The sequence below is a fragment of the Capricornis sumatraensis genome, chromosome 11 (genome assembly GCF_032405125.1).
Source record: "Capricornis sumatraensis isolate serow.1 chromosome 11, serow.2, whole genome shotgun sequence".
Lineage (NCBI taxonomy): Eukaryota > Metazoa > Chordata > Mammalia > Artiodactyla > Bovidae > Capricornis > Capricornis sumatraensis.
Window position 1 is genome coordinate 70643437 of NC_091079.1, and position 19282 is coordinate 70662718.

The 19282-nt window shown below is 37.6% G+C and overlaps 1 protein-coding gene across 3 annotated transcripts in view; it reads left to right on the forward strand.

Annotated features, from left to right (window-relative positions):
* Positions 1–19282, forward strand: part of CSMD3 (CUB and Sushi multiple domains 3) — a 1381373-nt gene that overhangs the window by 736636 nt on the left and 625455 nt on the right. For all 3 annotated transcript variants that reach the window (XM_068983804.1, XM_068983805.1, XM_068983806.1), the window contains one exon: positions 14681–14784. In XM_068983804.1, the coding sequence (XP_068839905.1) occupies positions 14681–14784 (104 nt within the window). The remainder of the gene's footprint in view (positions 1–14680; positions 14785–19282) is intronic.

The following is a 19282-nucleotide window of genomic DNA, read 5'->3' on the forward strand; positions in this document are numbered from 1 at the left end:
CAATTCACCCATTTTGTTATCAAGTATTCATCCCTATCTGTACTTCTTTCTTTACATTCACTTTGAAAAACTTTTTATATGAAAAAATGCTGCCTTCATTAATAGAAAAAAACAAAAATGTTAGCCACTTACATATAAGTCTAGTATCTCCAAGTATTGTTCTGGCTTTTCCATTATATCCAGTTATAGTTCCTCATTATCTGCAGACCTATAGCCAAAAGAGAGTAATCATGAAATCCCCAACAAATGTGATATCCAAGATAGTTTTAGCTTCAGAGGTCATTGGCTCATAGCACAATATAGTATCCTGCTGGTTAAGGAGGTTGGTGAAGATTATCTTCTATGGAAGGGGGATGAGCTCCTTGATCAACCTGGAATGTAGCAGTACTCATTTTACCTCACTAGAACTTTTTCATTGTCTGATATAGCTTCTGGTTCTAATTCGTGGAAATATTTTTTTTTTCTCCTCTTGTATAATGGTGCCCTAGGACATCAGTGCCATTACATACAACAACTACCATTGCTTCTAAAACTGGATGTTTTCTGCTTTTGCCACCCTCTGCCAGAATCCATGGTTTGGGGAGCTTAAGTCTCAAGTCTGAATGCAGTCAATGAAGGGGAATATAACATCTGACCATATTGGGAGTATACTGTGCTCCCTACCAAGTATCCTAATTCTACAAACGATAGGAGGTTCAGGTTCTGAGTGGCCAAACTACTATATAAATGAACATTACATATAGGTTTAGGTTTCAGATAAAGCAGTGCATGTGTGGTGCTGAGCCCAGGACTCACAGTGTTAATATTTAAATAAATTTGTAGGTAAATGATATAAAGAATATAACTAAGTAGATTTACGTGGGACTTTATAAAACATAATGATGGAGAAGTCTTTTGAACTGTGGTGTTGGAGAAGACTCTTGAGAGTCCTTTCGACTGCAAGGAGATCCAACCAGTCCATTCTGAAGGAGATCAGCCCTGGGATTTCTTTGGAAGGAATGATGCTAAAGCTGAAACTCCAGTACTTTGTTCACCTCATGCAAAGAGTTGATTTGTTGGAAAAGACTCTGATGCTGGGACGGACTAGGGGCAGGAGGAGAAGGGGACAACAGAGGATGAGATGGCTGGTTGGCCTTACTGACTTGATGGATGTGAGTGTGAGTGAACTCCGGGAGTTGGTGATGGACAGGGAGGCCTGGTGTGCTGCAATTCATGGGGTCGCAAAATGTCGGACACGACTGAGCAACTGAACTGAGCTGAACTGAAATGATGGAGAAAGTAATAGTTATGAAAAATAAATTCTATACCAGTTCTATCAAAATATCTTATGAAAATCCATGTCTTAAGCACTATGGGAAATGAATGTACTAAGTATTTAATATTTAATATTATTTACATATTTTTTACCTCTGGAAAGTCAGTTTTAAAAATGTGTGAGATTATTGTTGATTCCACGAGTAGTTTAAATATCTTAACATAACCCTCAATTAGCATCACATAACTCTTTGGAGTTGGCACTCCATAAGTGGAAGCCAAGAGTGTGGCTTATTTGGTTAAAAAAAATCAATATAGTTATAAATTATCCTATATTTAGGGGCATATTTAGCTTTTTATACAACAGTCCTGTGACCCAAATGCAGTTTTAATTTTTTCCCACTCACAAATGAATAGGAACAAATAATGAGGGCAAAATGTATGACATTTCTTTCTCTACTAATATGCATTATATTCTTCCCATATTTCTTACTAAATATTTCACCCCTACTAACAGCTATATATGTAGAGAAAGTATTTATATTACACTGATGAATACTGATTTTCATTTGCTTTTCATTTCATTTTCATATTACACAATGGATAGATCATATTATACAAAGATAAAAGGATGAAAAATTGCTATTACAGGAAAATACAGAAAATGAAAATTTCACATCAAACTCTTTATGTTACTTATTACATTTTTGTGTAAACAAAAATGGTTTGTTGCTTTGCTTTTGTTTTTACAAATTACTTTTATATATTTTACTGTTCTTTTTCCCCTTTAAGGAAATATCTCAGTGTGTCATTCTTGAGTTTTACTATAATACTTTATTTATATTAATGTCTCCAAATGAGGCCAGTGTAGTTTTTATTCGTTTATGCATAGATTTTACTTCTAAATAACCAGTGCAATAATGATTTTAAACTAAGCCTGCAAGAATCAAACTCTAATGAAAGTGTTCTACAAATTCAGTCAGAATTTTAGCTTCTCAGTGATTCGGTGTCATTGAAACAGTTCAAGAATTATAAGTGTCTGAAATTTCAGTGACAGCTCAGTGGTTAAGTGCTTAGCTGAAAGTATATGGATGTTAGTAATTAATTCATCACTTAATTTAAAATGAAGCAGAGTTCTCATTGTTACATATATACATGCATGAATCTCAGTTAAAATTCAGGGAAAAGAAAATCTACCATTAAATGGGTGTCCAAAATTTGTAGAACATGATTAAACGATAATGACTATCAAGGGGTTGGCATAGAAATAGCAATCAACCAATCAATCACTTATTAAATTCCTAATTTGTATCTGCTAGCCTATTAGACTTTTAAAATCATATAATACTAGACATTCCCTGATTTTAAATGCAATTCACTCATGGCTCTACGTGGAGAAGACAATGGCACCCCACTCCAGTACTCTTGCCTGGAAAATCCCATAGACGGAGGAGCCTGGTAGGCTGCAGTCCATGGGGTCACAAAGAGTCGGACACGACTGAGCGACTTCACTTTCACTTTTCACTCTCATGCCTTGGAGAAGGAAATGGCAACCCACTCCAGTATTCTTGCCTGGAGAATCCCAGATGTGGTGGAGCCTGGTGGGCTGCTGTCTATGGGGTCGCACAGAGCTGTACACAACTGAAGCAACTTAGCAGCAGCAGCATGGCTCTATTGTGAAATGACTTCATATAAACTGGATCATATGATTTCCCTTTTGAAATGATGACAGATGAGGTACTCTGAACGGGCCTCCCACTGAAATACAAGAAAAACATTTTTCAATGCATTGGGGTTCACAATAAAGGAAACCAATAAAGCTATTCTGGATACCATATAAACACAAGTACAATCATGCATATATAATAAAAATAAGTGAACTGAAATGAAGGTAGGAGATAGTGGAAAGAAAGCTTGGAGATGGAAAGAAAGCTTGGTTTTCCTTGTGGCAAATGGCAATAAATCTCTGGAATTAGGATAATAAGACTGGGGCCCAGTCTCTGGATCAAGAGGCTGAACTTGAAACCTAAGCTTTCAGTTAAAAGCTTCAAACGATGTTAAACTGACACCACCTTAATAGTGACCCTTGTATCCAGTTAGCAGAAACTGAATGAAATTATACTCAATTTAAGACCTTCAGGATTCTCACAGCTTAAGCCCCAGTAAAAATCGGTTTACTGCTAAATATAACTAAACGCATAGTGAATGAAGCCACCCTGAGTGCATTGCTAGAAATAACAGAGTTTCTTTGGGAACTCTGGACATTCAAAAGCCCTCCAATATATGATGGAATTTAGATAGTATCATGCATGCCCACTATAAGACACATACTCAGAAAGACCTGAACAGAGCCTAAGCTTTCACCACTAGTTGATCTATATGTTTAATGACAGCTGCAGGTGAAGGCCAAGACAAAATTGTAAATGATCTGACTAGGTGTTAACAGAGTATCCAAGAACTGAGCTGATTTTCAAAGACTGAGAGAGTTCTTGCTGTGATCTAAATGCTTCTGTCCCTTCAATGTGATGGTATTAGAAGGTGGGGCCTTTGGGAGGTCCTGAGGGTGAAGCCCTCATTAGTAAGATTAGTTCAGTTCAGTTCAGTTCAGTTGCTCAGTCGTGTCCAACTCTTTGCGACCCCATGAATCAGAGCACGCCAGGCCTCCCTGTCCATCACCAACTCCCGGAGTTCATTCACACTCACATCCGTCAAGTCAGTGATGCCATCCAGCCATCTCATCCTCTGTCATCCCCTTCTCCTCCTGCCCCCAGTCCCTCCCAGCATCAGAGTCTTTTCCAATGAGTCAACTCTTCACATGAGGCAGCTAAAGTACTGGAGTTTCAGCTTTAGCATCAGTCCTTCCAAAGAAATCCCAGGGCTGATCTCCTTCAGAATGGACTGGTTGGATCTCCTTGAAGTCCAAGGGACTCTCAAGAGTCTTCTCCAACACCACAGTTCAAAAGCATCAATTCTTTGGCGCTCAGCCTTCTTCACAGTCCAACTCTGACATCCATACATGACTACTGGAAAAACCATGGCCTTGACTAGACGGACTTTTGTTGGCAAAGTAATGTCTCTGCTTTTCAATATGCTGTCTAGGTTGGTCATTACTTTTCGCCCAAGGAGTAAGCATCTTTTAATTTCATGGCTGCAGTCACCATCTGCAGTGATTTTGGAGCCCCCAAAAATAAAGTCTGACCCTGTTTCCACTGTTTGCCCATCTATTTCCCGTGAAGTGATGGGACCGGATGCCATGATCTTCGTTTTCTGAATGTTGAGCTTTAGGCCAACTTTTTCACTCTCCACTTTCACTTTCATCAAGAGGTTTTTTAGTTCCTCTTCACTTTTTGCCATAAGGGTGGTCTGCATATCTGAGGTCATTGAGATTTCTCCCGACCCCAAAAGGCTCCCTAGACCAGGATGCTCACCCCCCAGGCCCCAGTAGAGGTCCAAGGCCTGTTAGGAACAGGGCCACATAGAAGGAGGTGAGTGAGGGGGAAGCAAGTGAAGCTTTCTCTTTCGTTCCTCATTGAAACATTACTTGCATACCAACTGAACCATTCCCCCTTGATCCCTCTCCCTGGTCCACAGAAACATTATCTTCCATGAAACTAGTCCCTGCTTCCAAAAAGGTTGAGGACCACTGTACTACCGTGTTCCCTTCTGCCATGTTCAGTTCAGTTCAGTTCAGCCGCTCAATTGTGTCCAACTCTTTGCGACCCCATGAATTGCAACATGCCAAGCCTCCCTGTCCATCACCAACTCAGGTAACAGCAAAAATGATGGTCTTCTGTGAACCAGGAAATTTGCTCTCACCATACACTAAAACAAACAGTGTCTGGATCTTGGACTTCCCAGCATTGAGAACTGTGATAAATAAATTGCTATTGTTTAAATGCCACCTAGTTCATATTTTGTTATAGAAGCCCCAACCTACTGAAATGGGTATTTTGTTTAGCTCCTTGAATTTGAAGAAATTTCAGTTAAAATGCTGGATGGAAATGAATCTTCAAAAATCAAGAACAGCAAATTCTGGGAAAGAGAGAGAGTTTGATTTCCAGAATTACCACATTATGATATGCAAATGGATAGTTTTCAGCCACAACAAAGAAAATCACAATATATGCAAAGAAACAAGAGAATATGGTCATTCAAAGGAACAAAATAAACTGACAGAAAATATCCCTGAAGATATTCAGTCATTGAAATTATTATACAAAAATAAAAAGCAATTGCATTAATTATGCACAAACAGCATGATTTTTGATAAATGAATAAAATGATACATGAATAAATGAAAATATCAATAAGATATTAATTGTAAAAATGAAACCAAGTAGAAATTCTAGAACTTTAAACTATAATAAGTGAAATTTAAAAAGAGAGATACTAGAGGGTTTTGATAATCGGTATAATCAGCAGAAGAAAGAATTAGTAAGCTAAGATAGAATGGTTGAAATTATTCAGTCTGAAGAACAAAAAATTAAATAATAAATGAGAGGAACCAAAGGGACTGTGGAATATGAGCAAATGGACAACAAATGTGTTATAGGACTCTCAGGCGAAGAAGATAGAAATAACTGTATAGAAACAATATTTGAAGGAAATAATGACAAAAAAGTTCACAAATTCGAGACAAATGTGAATCTATCCATTCATGAGGCTCAGCAAACTCTATGTAGGATAAGCTTAAACTTGTCCATCAGTTCAGTTCAGTTGCTCAATCGTGTTCAACTCTTTGTGACCCCATGAATCGGAGCACGCCGGGCCTCCCTGTCCATCACCAACTCCCGGAGTTCACTCACACTCACATCCATCGAGTCAGTGATGCCATCCAGCCATCTCATCCTCTGTCGTCCCCTTATCCTCCTTCCCCCAATCCCTCCCAGCATCAGAGTCTTTTCCAATGAGTCAACTCTTCACATGAGGTGGCCAAAGTACTGGAGTTTCAGCTTTAGCATCATTCCTTCCAAAGAAATCCCAGGGTTGATCTCCTTCAGAATGGACTTGTTGGATCTCCTTGCAGTCCAAGGGACTCTCAAGAGTCTTCTCCAACACCACAGTTCAAAAGCATCAATTCTTTGGCGCTCAGCTTTATTCACAGTCCAACTCTCACATCCATACTTGACCACTGGAAAAAACCATAGCCTTGACTAGACGGACCTTTGTTGGCAAAGTAATGTCTCTGCTTTTCAATATGCTGTCTAGGTTGGTCATTACTTTTCGCCCAAGGAGTAAGCATCTTTTAATTTCATGGCTGCAGTTACCATCTACAGTGATTTTGGAGCCCAAAAAATAAAGTCTGACACTGTTTCCACTGTTTCCTCATCTATTTGCTATGAAGTGATGGGACCAGATGCCATGATCTTCATTTTCTGAATGTTGAGCTTTAAGCCAACTTTTTCACTCTCCACTTTCACTTTCATCAAGAGGCTTTTTATTTCCTCTTCACTTTTTGCCATAAGGGTGGTGTCATCTGCATATCTGAGGTGATTGATATTTCTCCCGGCAATCTTGATTCCAGCTTGTGCTTCTTCCAGCCCAGCGTTTCTCATGATGTACTCTGCATAGAAGTTAAATAAGCAGGGTGACGATATACAGCCTTGACGTACTCATTTTCCTATTTGGAACCAGTCTGTTGTTCCATGTCTAGTTCCAACTATTTCTTCCTGACCTGCATATAGGTTTCTCAAGAGGCAGGTCAGGTGGTCTGGTGTTTCTATCTCTTTCAGAATTTTCCATAGTTTATTGTGGTCCACACAGTCAAAGTCTCTGGCATAGTCAATAAAACAGAAATAGATGTTTCTCTGGAACTCTCTTGCTTTGTCAATGATTCAGTGGATGTTGGCAGTTTACCTAAACATATTATAGTCCTATTGTTGAAGGATAAAAACAAAGAGAATCTTGAAAGCAGTGGGGGAAAAGTGACTCTTTCAGAAATCCTAAAAATATTAACAGTTGATTTCTGAAAGAAGAAGAAAAGATGCTGAAACACAAGGAAAACAAAATCTTTAAGCAATGAAAACAAAATTGTCAACCAAGAATCCTATATCTGCCTGTCAAAACTCCTTCAGAGAGGAAGGAGAAATCAAGATATTTTCAGATAAACAAAGCTAAGAGAGCACAGAACTAAACCCTCCCATTCATGGTCAGTCTTTGACAGAGATGCCAAAACCATTCAATGGGGAGAGAATTCAGGGATACCTTGGAGATAATGTGTGTTCAGCTTTAACTAAATAAAATAAATATCATAGTAAATTGAGTCCCACAACTTTTTATTTTGTTTCATTTTGCAGTGTATATAATAGTTATGTTTACAGTATCAGTTCAGGTCAGTCACTCAGTCGTGTCCGACTTTTGCGACCCCATGAACTGTAGCATGCCAGGCCTCCCATTCCAACACCAACTTCCAGAGTCCACCCAAACCCGTGTCTATTGAGTCGGTGATGCCACCCAACCATCTCATCCTCTGTCGTCCCCTTCTCCTCCTACCCTCGATCTTCCCCAGCATCAGGGTCTTTTCAAATGAGTCAGCTCTTCGCATCAGGTGGCCAGTGTATTGGAGTTTCAGCTTCAGCATCAGTCGTTCCAATTAATATTCAGGACTGATTTCCTTTAGAATGAACTGGTTGGATCTCCCTGCAGTTGAAGGGACTCTCAAGAGTCTTCTCCAGCACCACAGTTCAAAAGCATCAATTCTTTGGCACTCAGCTTTCCTTATAGTCCAACTCTGACTTCCATACGTGACCACTGGAAAAACCATAGCCTTGACTAGATGGACCTTTGTTGACAAAGTAATGTCTCTGCTTTTGAATATGCTATCTAGGTTGGTCATAGCTTTCCTTCCAAGGAGTAGGCGTCTTTTAATTTCATGGCCGCAATCACCATCTGCAGTGGTTTTGGAGCCCCAAAAAATAAAGTTAGCCACTGTTTCCAGTGTTTCCCCATCTATCTGCCATGAAGTGCTGGGACCACATGCCATGATCTTAGTTTCTGAATGTTGAGCTTTAAGCCAACTTTTTCACTCTTCTCTTTCACTTTCATAAAGAGGCTCTTTAGTTCTTCGCTTTCTGCCGTACAGGAGAAAAACTATTAAAAATTCCAACATATGGGCTGAACAACACGCTGCTGAATAACCAACAAATCACAGAATAATTCAAAAAAGAAATAAAAATGTTCATAGAAATGAATGAAAATGAAAACACAACAACCCAAAACCTGTGGGAAACTGTAAAAGCTGTGCTAAGAGGAAAGCTCATAGCAATACAGACATACCTCAAGAAACAAGAAAAAAATCAAATAACCTAACTCTACACTTAAAGCAACTAGAAAAGGAAGAAATGAAGAAACCCAGGGTTAGTGGAAGGAAAGAAATCTTAAAAATTAGGGCAGAAATAAATGCAAAAGAAACAAAAGAGACCATAGCAAAAATAAACAAAGCCAAAAGCTGGTTCTTTGAGAGGATAAATAAAATTGACAAACCATTAGCCATACCCATCACAAAACAAAAGGAGAAAAATCAAATCAATAAAATTAGAAATGAAAATGGAAAGATCACAACAGACAACACAGAAATACAAAGGATCATTAGAGACTACTATTAGCAATTTCTTAAAATACCACACTATTGAAGTTTGCCACATTGATTGACTCTTCCTTTCACCAGTGATTTCTCTGTAGCAGGCAATGTGTTTGATAGCATTTTTATCCACAGTACTTTTCTAAAATTGACTTAATTCTCAAATACTACTACTGCTTTATCAAATAAGTTTTTATACTCTAAATTCTTTGTTTTCATTTAACAATTTTCAGAGAATCTTCACCAAGAAGGGACTTCATCATGTTCTTTGCTCATCCATAAGAAGCAACTCCTCATCATAAAGTTTTACCATGAAATTGTAGCATTTCAGTTCCAGCTTCAGGTTCAATTTCTAGTTATAGTTCTCTTGGTGTTTTTATCGCATCTGCAGTGACATTCTCCACTGAAGTTTGTAATCAACTTCTTCCAAACTTAATGTTGATATTTTGCTCTTCCCATGAATCACAAATGTTCTTAAAGACATCTAGAATGGTGAATCCTTTACAGAAAGGTTTTAATTTACTTTACCCAGATCTATCAGAGGATTTACTTTACCCAGATCTATTCAGAGGAATCACCATCTATGTCAGATATAGCCTTATAAAATGTTTTTCTTAAATAATAAGACTTGAAAACCAAAATTACTCCTTGATACATGGGCTGCAGAATGGCTGTTGTTTTAGCAGACATGACAACATTAATCTTATTTTACAGTTTCATCAGAGCTCTTGAGTGACCAGCTGCACTGTCAATAAACAATAGTATTTTAAAATATATCTTTTTCTTTCCTAAGCAGTAAGTCTTAACAGTGGACTGACAATATTCAGTAAACTGTATTGTAAATGGTTGTGCTATTTCCAGGCTTTAGTGTTCCATTTATAGAGCACAGACAAAATAGATTTAGCATAATTCTTAAGAATTCTAGGATTTTCAGAACAGTAAATCAGTATTGGCTTCAAATCAGCTACCTATGCCCTTAACATCAAGAAGGAAATGGCAATCCACTCCAGTATTCTTTCCTGGAGAATCCTCTGGAAGAGGAGCCTGGCAGGCTATAGTCCATGGGGTCACAAAGAGTCGAACATGACTGAGCAACTAAACACCATACCCTTAATGAGCGAGTCAGTTTGCACGTTGAAGCCAGGCATTGACTTCTCCTCTCTAGCTATGAAAATCCTAAATAGTGTCTTCTTCTAACACAGGCTTCCCTTGTGGCTCAGCTGGTAAAGAATCCACCTGCAATGCAGGAGACCTGGATTCAGTCCCTGGGTTGGGAAGATCCCCTAGAGAAGGGAAAGGCTACCCACTCCAGTATTCTGGCCTGGAGAATTCCACGGACTGTATATAACCCATGGGGGTCACAAAAAGTCATACACGATTGAGCAACTTTCACTTCACTCCTCTTCCAACAAAGGCAACTGTTTTGTCTACACTGAAAATCTATTGTTTACTGTAACCACCATCATTAATTGTCTTAGCAAGATCTTCTGGATAATTTGCTGCGACTTCTGTTGTTTACCTTGTACTTCTATATTATGGAGATGGCTCTTTTTCCTTAAACCTTATGAACCAACCTCTGCTAGCTTCAAACTTTTCTCTGCAGCTTACTCACTTCTCTCAACCTTCATGAGACTTGATGAGAGTTTAGGGCCTTATTCTGAATTAGACTTTGGTTTTGAGAATGTTGTGACTGGTTTCAGCTTCTATTCAGGCCACTAAAAGTTGCTCCATATCAGTAATAAAGCTGTTTCACTTTCTTATCATCCATGTGTACATTAGACTAGCATTTTTAATTTCCTTCAAGAACAGCTTCTTTACATTTACAACTTGCAACTAATGCAAGAGGCCTAACTTTAAGCCTGTCTTGATTGTAGACATTCATTTCTCACTAACTTAACCTTAATCATTTCTAGTTTTTGATTTAAAATGAGGTATGTGGGACTCCTCTTCATACTTGGACACTTAAAACCATTGTAGTGTTACTAGTTGGCCTAATTTCAGTGTTATTGTCTCTCAGGGAATAGGGAGGCTCAAAGAGAAAGATAAAGATGGGGAAGAGCCTGTCAGTTGAGCAATCAGAATACATTTGACATTTATCATTTAAGTTTACAGTTTTAAGTGAGTATGGTTTGTAGCTACCCAAAACCATTACAAAGTAACATCAAAAGTCACTAGCACAGATAACCATAACAAATGTAATAGTAATAAAAACATTTGAAATATTGTGATACCAAAACATGACACAAAGACATAAAGTATACAAATACTGTTTTAAAGGAAATGATAATGATAGGCTTGCTTAACACAGTTTTGCCACAGAACTTCAGTTGGTAAAATATACAATATCTGCCAATCAGAATAAAGCAAAGTGCAATAAGGTGAGGTTTACTTGTAGTTGGGCTTCCCTGGTGGCTCAGATGGTAAAGAGTTAACCTGCAATGCAGGAGATTCAATAAATGGTGCTTGTAATGTTGGATAGCCACATGCAGAAAGAATGAAATTTGATTCTTACTTGTACTGTATACAACAGTTAAATCAGAATGGATCAAAAACCTAAATTTAAGTGCCTAAAGTGTAAAATTCATAGAAGAAAAAAGAAAAAAATAACATGATATGGGATTTTGCAATGGCTTCTTAAATATGACACAAAAACATAAGCAACAGCAACAAAAAATAAATAAAAGTGGACTTCATTACATTAAAATTTTTGAGGCATCAAAGCACACTGTCATAAGAATGGAAAGATAATTCACACAATGGGAGAAAATATTTGCAAACAATATAGCTGATATAGGCAATTAATAAGCAATTAATATCTAGAATATGTAAAGAGATCTTATAATTCAGCAACAGTATAACAAATGACTTAATTTTAAAAGAGGTAAAACAATAGAATAAAGGACTCAAATAGACAGTTACCAAAAACATATGCAGATGGCTAATAAGTACATGAAAAAATGTTCAACATCATTAATTAGAGTGATGAAATTAAATACACAGTAAGCTACAACTTTATACCTACTAGAATGGATATAATAAAAACAAAACAAAAAGCAGTGAGGTATATAGAGAAGTTGGAACCCTCGTGAATTCCTGGTAGAAATTTTGAATGTTCAAAAGTTCTGGAAAACACCTTGGTAGTTCTTCAAAATGTTAAATTTATGACCCAGTAATCTCACCCCTAGGCATATATACAATAATTGAAAACAGAGATTCAAATAGATACTTTCACACCAATCTACATAATAACAATACTCTTCATAGGTTAAAGATGGAAGCATGCCAGATGTCCATCAACTGAATAATGGTTAAACCAAATTAGGTATAAATGTACAATGGACTTTATTTCCTGTGACAGTGACAGTCTTTATTTTCTTGGGTTTCAAAATCATTGCTGATGGTGACTGCAGCCATGAAATTAAAAGACGCTTTTCCTTGGATGAAAAGTTATGACAAACCTAGAGAGCATATTGAAAAGAAGAGATGTTACTTTGCTGGAAAAGGTCTGTATAGTGAAAGCAATGGTTTTTCCAGTATTCATGTATAGATGTGAGAGTTGGACCATAAAGAAGGTTGAGCACTGAAGAACTGATGTTTTCAAACTGTAGTATTGGGCTTCCCTTGTGGCTCAGCTGGTAAAGAATCTGCCTGCAATGTGGGAGACCTGAGTTCGATCTGTGGGTTGGGAAGATCCCCTGGAGAAGGGAAAGGCTACCCACTCCAGTTTTCTGGCCTGGAGAATTCCAGGACTGCATAGTCCATGGGGTTGCAAAGAGTCGGACATGACAGAGCGACTTTCACTTTCACATGCGAGTCCCTTGGACTGCAGGGAGTATGAACCATTCAATCCTAAAGGAAATCAATCTGAAATATTCATTGGAAGGACTGACGATGAAGCTGAAGCTCCAACATTTTGGCCACCTGATGTGAAGATCTGACTCATTAGAAAAGATCCTGATGCTGGGAAAGATTGGAGGCAGGAGGAGAAGGGGATGACAGGGACAAGATGGTTGGATGACTGACTCAGTGGACATGAGTTTGAGCAAGTTCCAGGAGATGGTGAAAGACAGGGAATCCTGGCATGCTGCAGTATATGGGTTCACAAAGAGTCAGACACAACTGAATGACTGAACAACAAACAAATGGACTGTTATTCAACAATAAAAGGAATGAAGTTCTGATACACACTCTACAATGCAGATGAACCTTGAATACTTTGCTTAGTGAAGTAAATCAGACACAAAAGGGCAAATATTGTGTTATTCCACTTACATAAAATATCTGGAATATGCAAATTTGTAGGGTTAGAAAGCATATTGAAAGTTCCCAGGATAAGGGGGAAAAGGGAAAACGGGGAGTTATTGCTTAACGGTAACAGGTTTTGGTTTTGTATGATGGAAAACTTTTCAGAAAAAGACAGTACTGATGGTTCAGAAAACCTGAAAAGAAACATAAATGGCAAACATAAAAAGATAATTTGATTACTAATGAAGAAAATGCAAAAAAAACCCTTCACTTTTTATACCCTCTAGATTTGTAGAACTAATGAAATAGAGTGTACACAAGTTGTGGACATTTAAAGTGATACGATAGTTTTCAAACCATATGGTACGATATTTTGAAATTTAATTTTGACTGTTATTACTCACAATTTTTACTAAAAAGTACACACTTAATGTAAAGATATACTTGTACATTTGAGCCAGAAATAACCATGTTGCTTATTATAGCAAAAGCAATGGGAAAAACTTAATCTCTATTAATCGGAAATTATTAATTGAGAGTACTTATATTTAACTTAATGTAGAATAGGCAAACCTTTTCTTTTAAATCATAGCCATTTAAAATTGTGTTTTTTCTATATTCTGTATTAAATATTACCAAAACAAATGTTTTAATTAATGCTAATAAAAATAATTTTAAAAAATCAAGAAATAGACATAATAAAAAAATGTTGTTTTTTGTTAAAAAGGTAAAAATAAGATATGGAATCTCATATTTTAAATAATTTTTAAAAATTAAGGCCTTTTTCATTTTTCTCTAGCACTGTTGTAGCCTCAGCTCTTCTGAAACTATTATAAATTACTTTTTGCTCTAAGCGTAGTTATTTATAGAACAATATTTCTGTAATTTCTTCTGTACAGATTCTTAATTAAATTATTCCCTAAAATGTTATATTGGGTTCTGAATTTAAGAATTTCAATTTAATTAAATATGAACTTTACATAAATATATAAACAATAAAAAAGAACATGATTCTATTTTGATAAGAGCTATTAATAAATTGCTTATCATGATATAATATGTCTCCCAAAGAACTGTGCTGCCAGTTTTGCTGGAAAGATATAATATAAATTAGGGATTCTATTACCAAAGAATACACAAAAATAATCCTGATGCCTTTAAATTTAGTGATCTAGGTTCAAATTTAGTTCTAACATTTACTATCTAGTGGCAATTTTATACTCTATGCTTTTCCATGCTAGCTTATTTTTATATATAGTAAACCACTCTCCACCTACATGTGCTTTTTATAAAACCTTCTTAAGTTAGATTTACATTCAAATTCCTCAGATAAGAATGTTCTATAAACAGAAACTATGTTATATCATTCAAAAATCATTACAGAAGATATGATACTACAAATAAAAATTATAATGATTGAACATTATAAATATTCTCATATGATTTCCTGTCATAGTATGAAATTCTTATATAGATAGCTATGGACATGTAGATATATAATATGTCTGCAGGGCATTTTAATGTTTTTCTGCCTTTCTTCTCTTGTTTGCTTTTAATATATAATGAGATACATTTGAGATACTTGTTTCTGTTCATTGGTAGGTTATCCAGATAAATTTTGAAGAATTCGACCTGGAAATTGGCTATGATACCTTGACAATTGGTGATGGGGGTGAAGTTGGAGACCCAAGGACAGTGCTCCAAGTGTAAGTTCTCAATGTTTCTTTCTTGACTTAGCCTGCCAGTTACTTGCCAAATGTTACCTTTTTTTTTCCCCACTGATTCTTCTCAATACCTCCAACAGAAGGAGCATAGTATATTATATATTGTCATCAATCTGCATATAGGATATTTATTCGCCCTTTTAAATAAGGCTTAATATACTTGATCCACACATAGTTACTTAGAATCCATTGCCAGAAAGGGGCCTAGGGTGAAACTACAGACAGGCTGATTGGTCTTATTTTGGAAAATAATTCTACCCTCACAGAGTTATAGAATAAAGTGTTAAAAGAAAAAGTTATGAAATTGATCCCAGAGACAGTACTACTAGTACTAAGAACTGGAGGGTGTTGCAATTTATTGGAGGCGTAATCATACCTGGTCATCATTAGTATCTGTGAGAGTTAATCAGTGGTTTGACATGAAGTAGTAGTAGTAGTAGAGCAGTGAATAGCTCTCAGAGTTGAGCTAATATACTAAAAAGGTTCTTAATGTGAAGACAAAAGAAAAAAGGATGAACTTATATTAAGTAAAGGGAAATGTTAGGAACTTATTGTTCAGTCACTAAGTTGGGTCTTGATTCTTTGTGACCCCATGGGCTGCAGCATGCCAAGCCTGCCTGTCCCTCAACCGTCTCCCAGAGTTTGCCCAAGTTCATGTCCATTGAATCAGTGATGCTATCCAACCATCTCATTCTCAGCTTCCCTCCTCCTTCTGCCTTCAGTCTTTCCCAGCATCAGGGTCTTTTCTAATAAGTCAACTGTTCACATCAAGTGGCCAAAGTATTGGAGCATCAGCTTTGCAAAGCTCAAAACAATAAAGGGCAATGATCTTTACTATAATTTTAGGTACTAAGAGGAAAACCCTTAATATTTTAAATAAGCCATACATTTTCTAAAAGAAAAAGAACTCTGTTAATTTAAAGAACTTCTTTGTAAACATGTCGCAGTCCATCGTTTTCTGCATTCCTTCTTTTTTTGAGAATTTAGAGCCCGTGCTCATTTGATTTTGGTCTTAGTTGCTTCAAAGAAAATCTTCTAAGTATTTTGTTAGTGGATTTGCTGGGTTTTTTAATTCTTATAAAGGGTAGATGCTGTCTTTATTTCCTTTTATTTTGGAAGATAACATGAATATATTTTTAAGTAATTTTTAAAACCCTGTGTTGTATGAATCAGACCAAATAGAAGATCAGAAGTATAATTTTAAAAACAGGTTCATAATTGATTTTTAGAGTGGTCCAAAAGTTAGCTAGACAACATAATACCAGATAAAGAACAAATATGTTGATGAGAAGTCTTATAACCCCTGTGAATTCAAGTGGAATTAGTTATATCTTACAGACTGAGTATCTGCTACTGGCAGAATGAATGAAGAAAAAGTTACATTTCCCTCTTCTCATGTTCCTGTCATCATATTGTCCCTAGTTTACAAAGGAGTTCTACTTCCTCACTTGTAATTCTTTCACTCTGAGAAATTATCTTAATTTTGAAAAGTCTATGTGATTATTTTTATATTTGTCTGTAACCACAGATATGTTTCTTAAACATGTTTTTCTTCCTCAGAGCAAAATTACATATTTCTGAAAATATAACTCTTTTTTCCTTGGGTAAAGATGACTGCAACAGAACTTAGGTGGCACCTACCTCCTGTCTACATGTGTGTTCAGTAGTGGGCACTGACTCTTTGTAACCCCATGGACTATATCCTGCCAGGATCCTCTGTCCATGGAATTCTCCAGGAGAGAATATTTGAGTGAGTTGCCATTTCATCCTCCAGGGGATCTTCCTGACTCAGGGACCAAATTTGCATCTCCTCCGTTGACAGGTGGATTCTTTACTGCTGAGCCACCTGAGAGGCCCCAGCTACCTCCTAAAGGTGTTCAGATAAAAGTCATTTGACTAGCTAACAGAGATTTTACAAAATTGAAATTAGATAAAAATTCCTTTGAACTCCAAGACTCTATGATAAGAGAACCTAATAGAATTGTATCCACTCAAACTGCTGCTGTTGTTGTTAAGTTGCTAAGTTGTATCCGAGTGTTGGCATCATCCTGGATTGCAGCATGCCAGGCTCCTCTGACCTCCATTATCTCCTGAAGTTTACTCAGATTTATGTCCATTGAGTCAGTGATGCTGTCTAACCATATCATCCTTTGCTGCCCTCTTCTCCTCTTGCCTTTAATCTTTTCCAGCATCAGAGTCTTTTCCAATGAATGGGCTCTTTGCATCAGTTGGCCAAAGTACTGAAGCTTCAACTTCAGCATCAGTCCTTCCAATAAATATTCATTGTTCATTTCCTTAAGGATTGACTTATTTGATCTCCCTGCAGTCCAAAGGACTGTAGTCTTCTCCAGAACCACCATTCAAAAGCATTGATTTTTCAGCACACTGTCTTCTTTATGGCCCAACTCTCACATCCATACATGACTGTTGGAAAAACTGTCACTTTCACTGTATGGATCTTTATCTTAAAAGTGATGTCTCTGCTTTTTAATATGCTGTCTAGGTTTATCATAGCTTTTTTTCCAAGGAGCAAATGTCTTTTAATTTCATGGCTGCAGTCACTGTCCATAGTGATTTTGGAGCCCAAGGAAATAAAATCTGTCACTACTTCTACTTTTTCCCCTTCTATTTGCCATGAAGTGATGAGACTGGATACTATAATTTTAGTTTGTTTAATGTGGAGTTTCAAGTCAGCATTTTCACTCTTTCACCCTCATCAAGAGGCTCTTTAGTTCCTCTTCACATTCTGCCATTAGAGTGGTATCATCTGCATATCTGAGGTTGTTACTGTTTCTCCCAGCAATCTTGATTCCAGCCTGGCATTTCCCATGATGTACCGTCTAGTCAAGGCTATGGTTTTTCCTGTGGTCATGTATGAATGTGAGAGTTGGACTGTGAAGAAGGCTGAGTGCCGAAGAATTGATGCTTTTGAACTGTGGTGTTAGAGAAGACTCCTGAGAGTCCCTTCAACTGCAAGGAGATCCAACCAGTCCATTCTGAAGGAGATCAGACCTGGGATTTCTTTGGAAGGAATGATGCTAAAGCTAAAACTCCAGTACTTTGGCCACCTCATGCGAAGAGTTGACCCATTGGAAAAGACTCTGATGCTGGGAGGGATTGGGGGCAGGAGGAGAAGGGGACAACAGAGGATGAGATGGCTGGATGGCATCACTGACCAATGGATATGAGTCTGAGTGAACTCTGGGAGTTGGTGATGGACAGGGAGGCCTGGTGTGCTGTGATTCATGGGGTCGCAAAGAGTCGGACACAACTGAGCGACTGAACAGAACAGAACAGACTCTGCATACAAGTTAAATAAGCAGGGTGACAATAAACAGCCTTGTCATACTTCTTTCCCAATTTTAAACCAACCTGTCATTCCATGTCCAGTTCTAACTTTTGCTTCTTGACCCCACAGGTTTCTCAGGAGGCAGGTATATTGGTCTGGTATTCCCATCTCTTTAAGAATTTTCCAGTTTCTTGTGATCCACAAGTCAAAGACTTAGTGTAGGCAATGAAGCAGTAGATGCTTTTCTGGAGCTCCCTTGCTTTCTCCATGATCCAACAAATGCTGACAACTTGATCTCTGTTTCCTCTGCCTCTTTGAAACCCAGCTTGTACATCTGGAAGTTCTAGGTTCATGTGCTTCTGAAGCCTAGCTTGAAGGATTTTGAGCATAATGTTGTTAGTTGTGAAATGAGCACAGTTGTACATTTTCTTTTGGAGCATCAAAGCATGAGGAAGTGGTCCCAGCCCCTGCCTGCACCTGCTGCTAAGTCACTTCAGTCGGGTCCGACTCTGTCCGACCCCAGAGACGGCAGCCCACCAGGCTCCCCCGTCCCTGGGATTCTCCAGGCAAGAACACTGGAGTGGGTTGCCATTTCCTTCTCCAGTGCATGAAAGTGAAAAGTGAAAGTGAAGTCGCTCAGTCATTTCCGACTCTGTGCGACCCCATAGACTGCAGCCCACCAGGCTCCTCTGTCCATGGGATTTTCCAGGCAAGAGTACTGGAGTGGGGTGCCTGCACCTGGTCACCCTCTATTCCCAAACTCAGCTCTGTCCTTCATGATGCATATAGACTTCCCAGACTATACATTCTAACTGCCCACACCTCCCTGCAAATGGTGCCCACTGGGTCTAAGAGTGCACATATAGTCATGTGTTCTGACCCTGAGAACGTGGACCTGGAAGGAGGCTTATGAGGGTCCAGGAAGCAGGAAATTCCAGGAGTACTAGTTTTCAGGGAGTTGTAGAACAGTACTTTTTAAACAAACTGTAAAATAAAAGATTTGCTTTTATTTTAAATTTGTTTTGGACTGATACTTTTACAAAATAAAACAAAAAAATTAGAAAAATAAAATAAAAACACATATAAATGCATTTCAGGTTTTTTTAAAGCAATTCACCAGACAAAATTATTATTTCAAATTACTCTAGAAGATTTAGTCCTAATTCCTATTATTTTCTGTTCTTACCATGT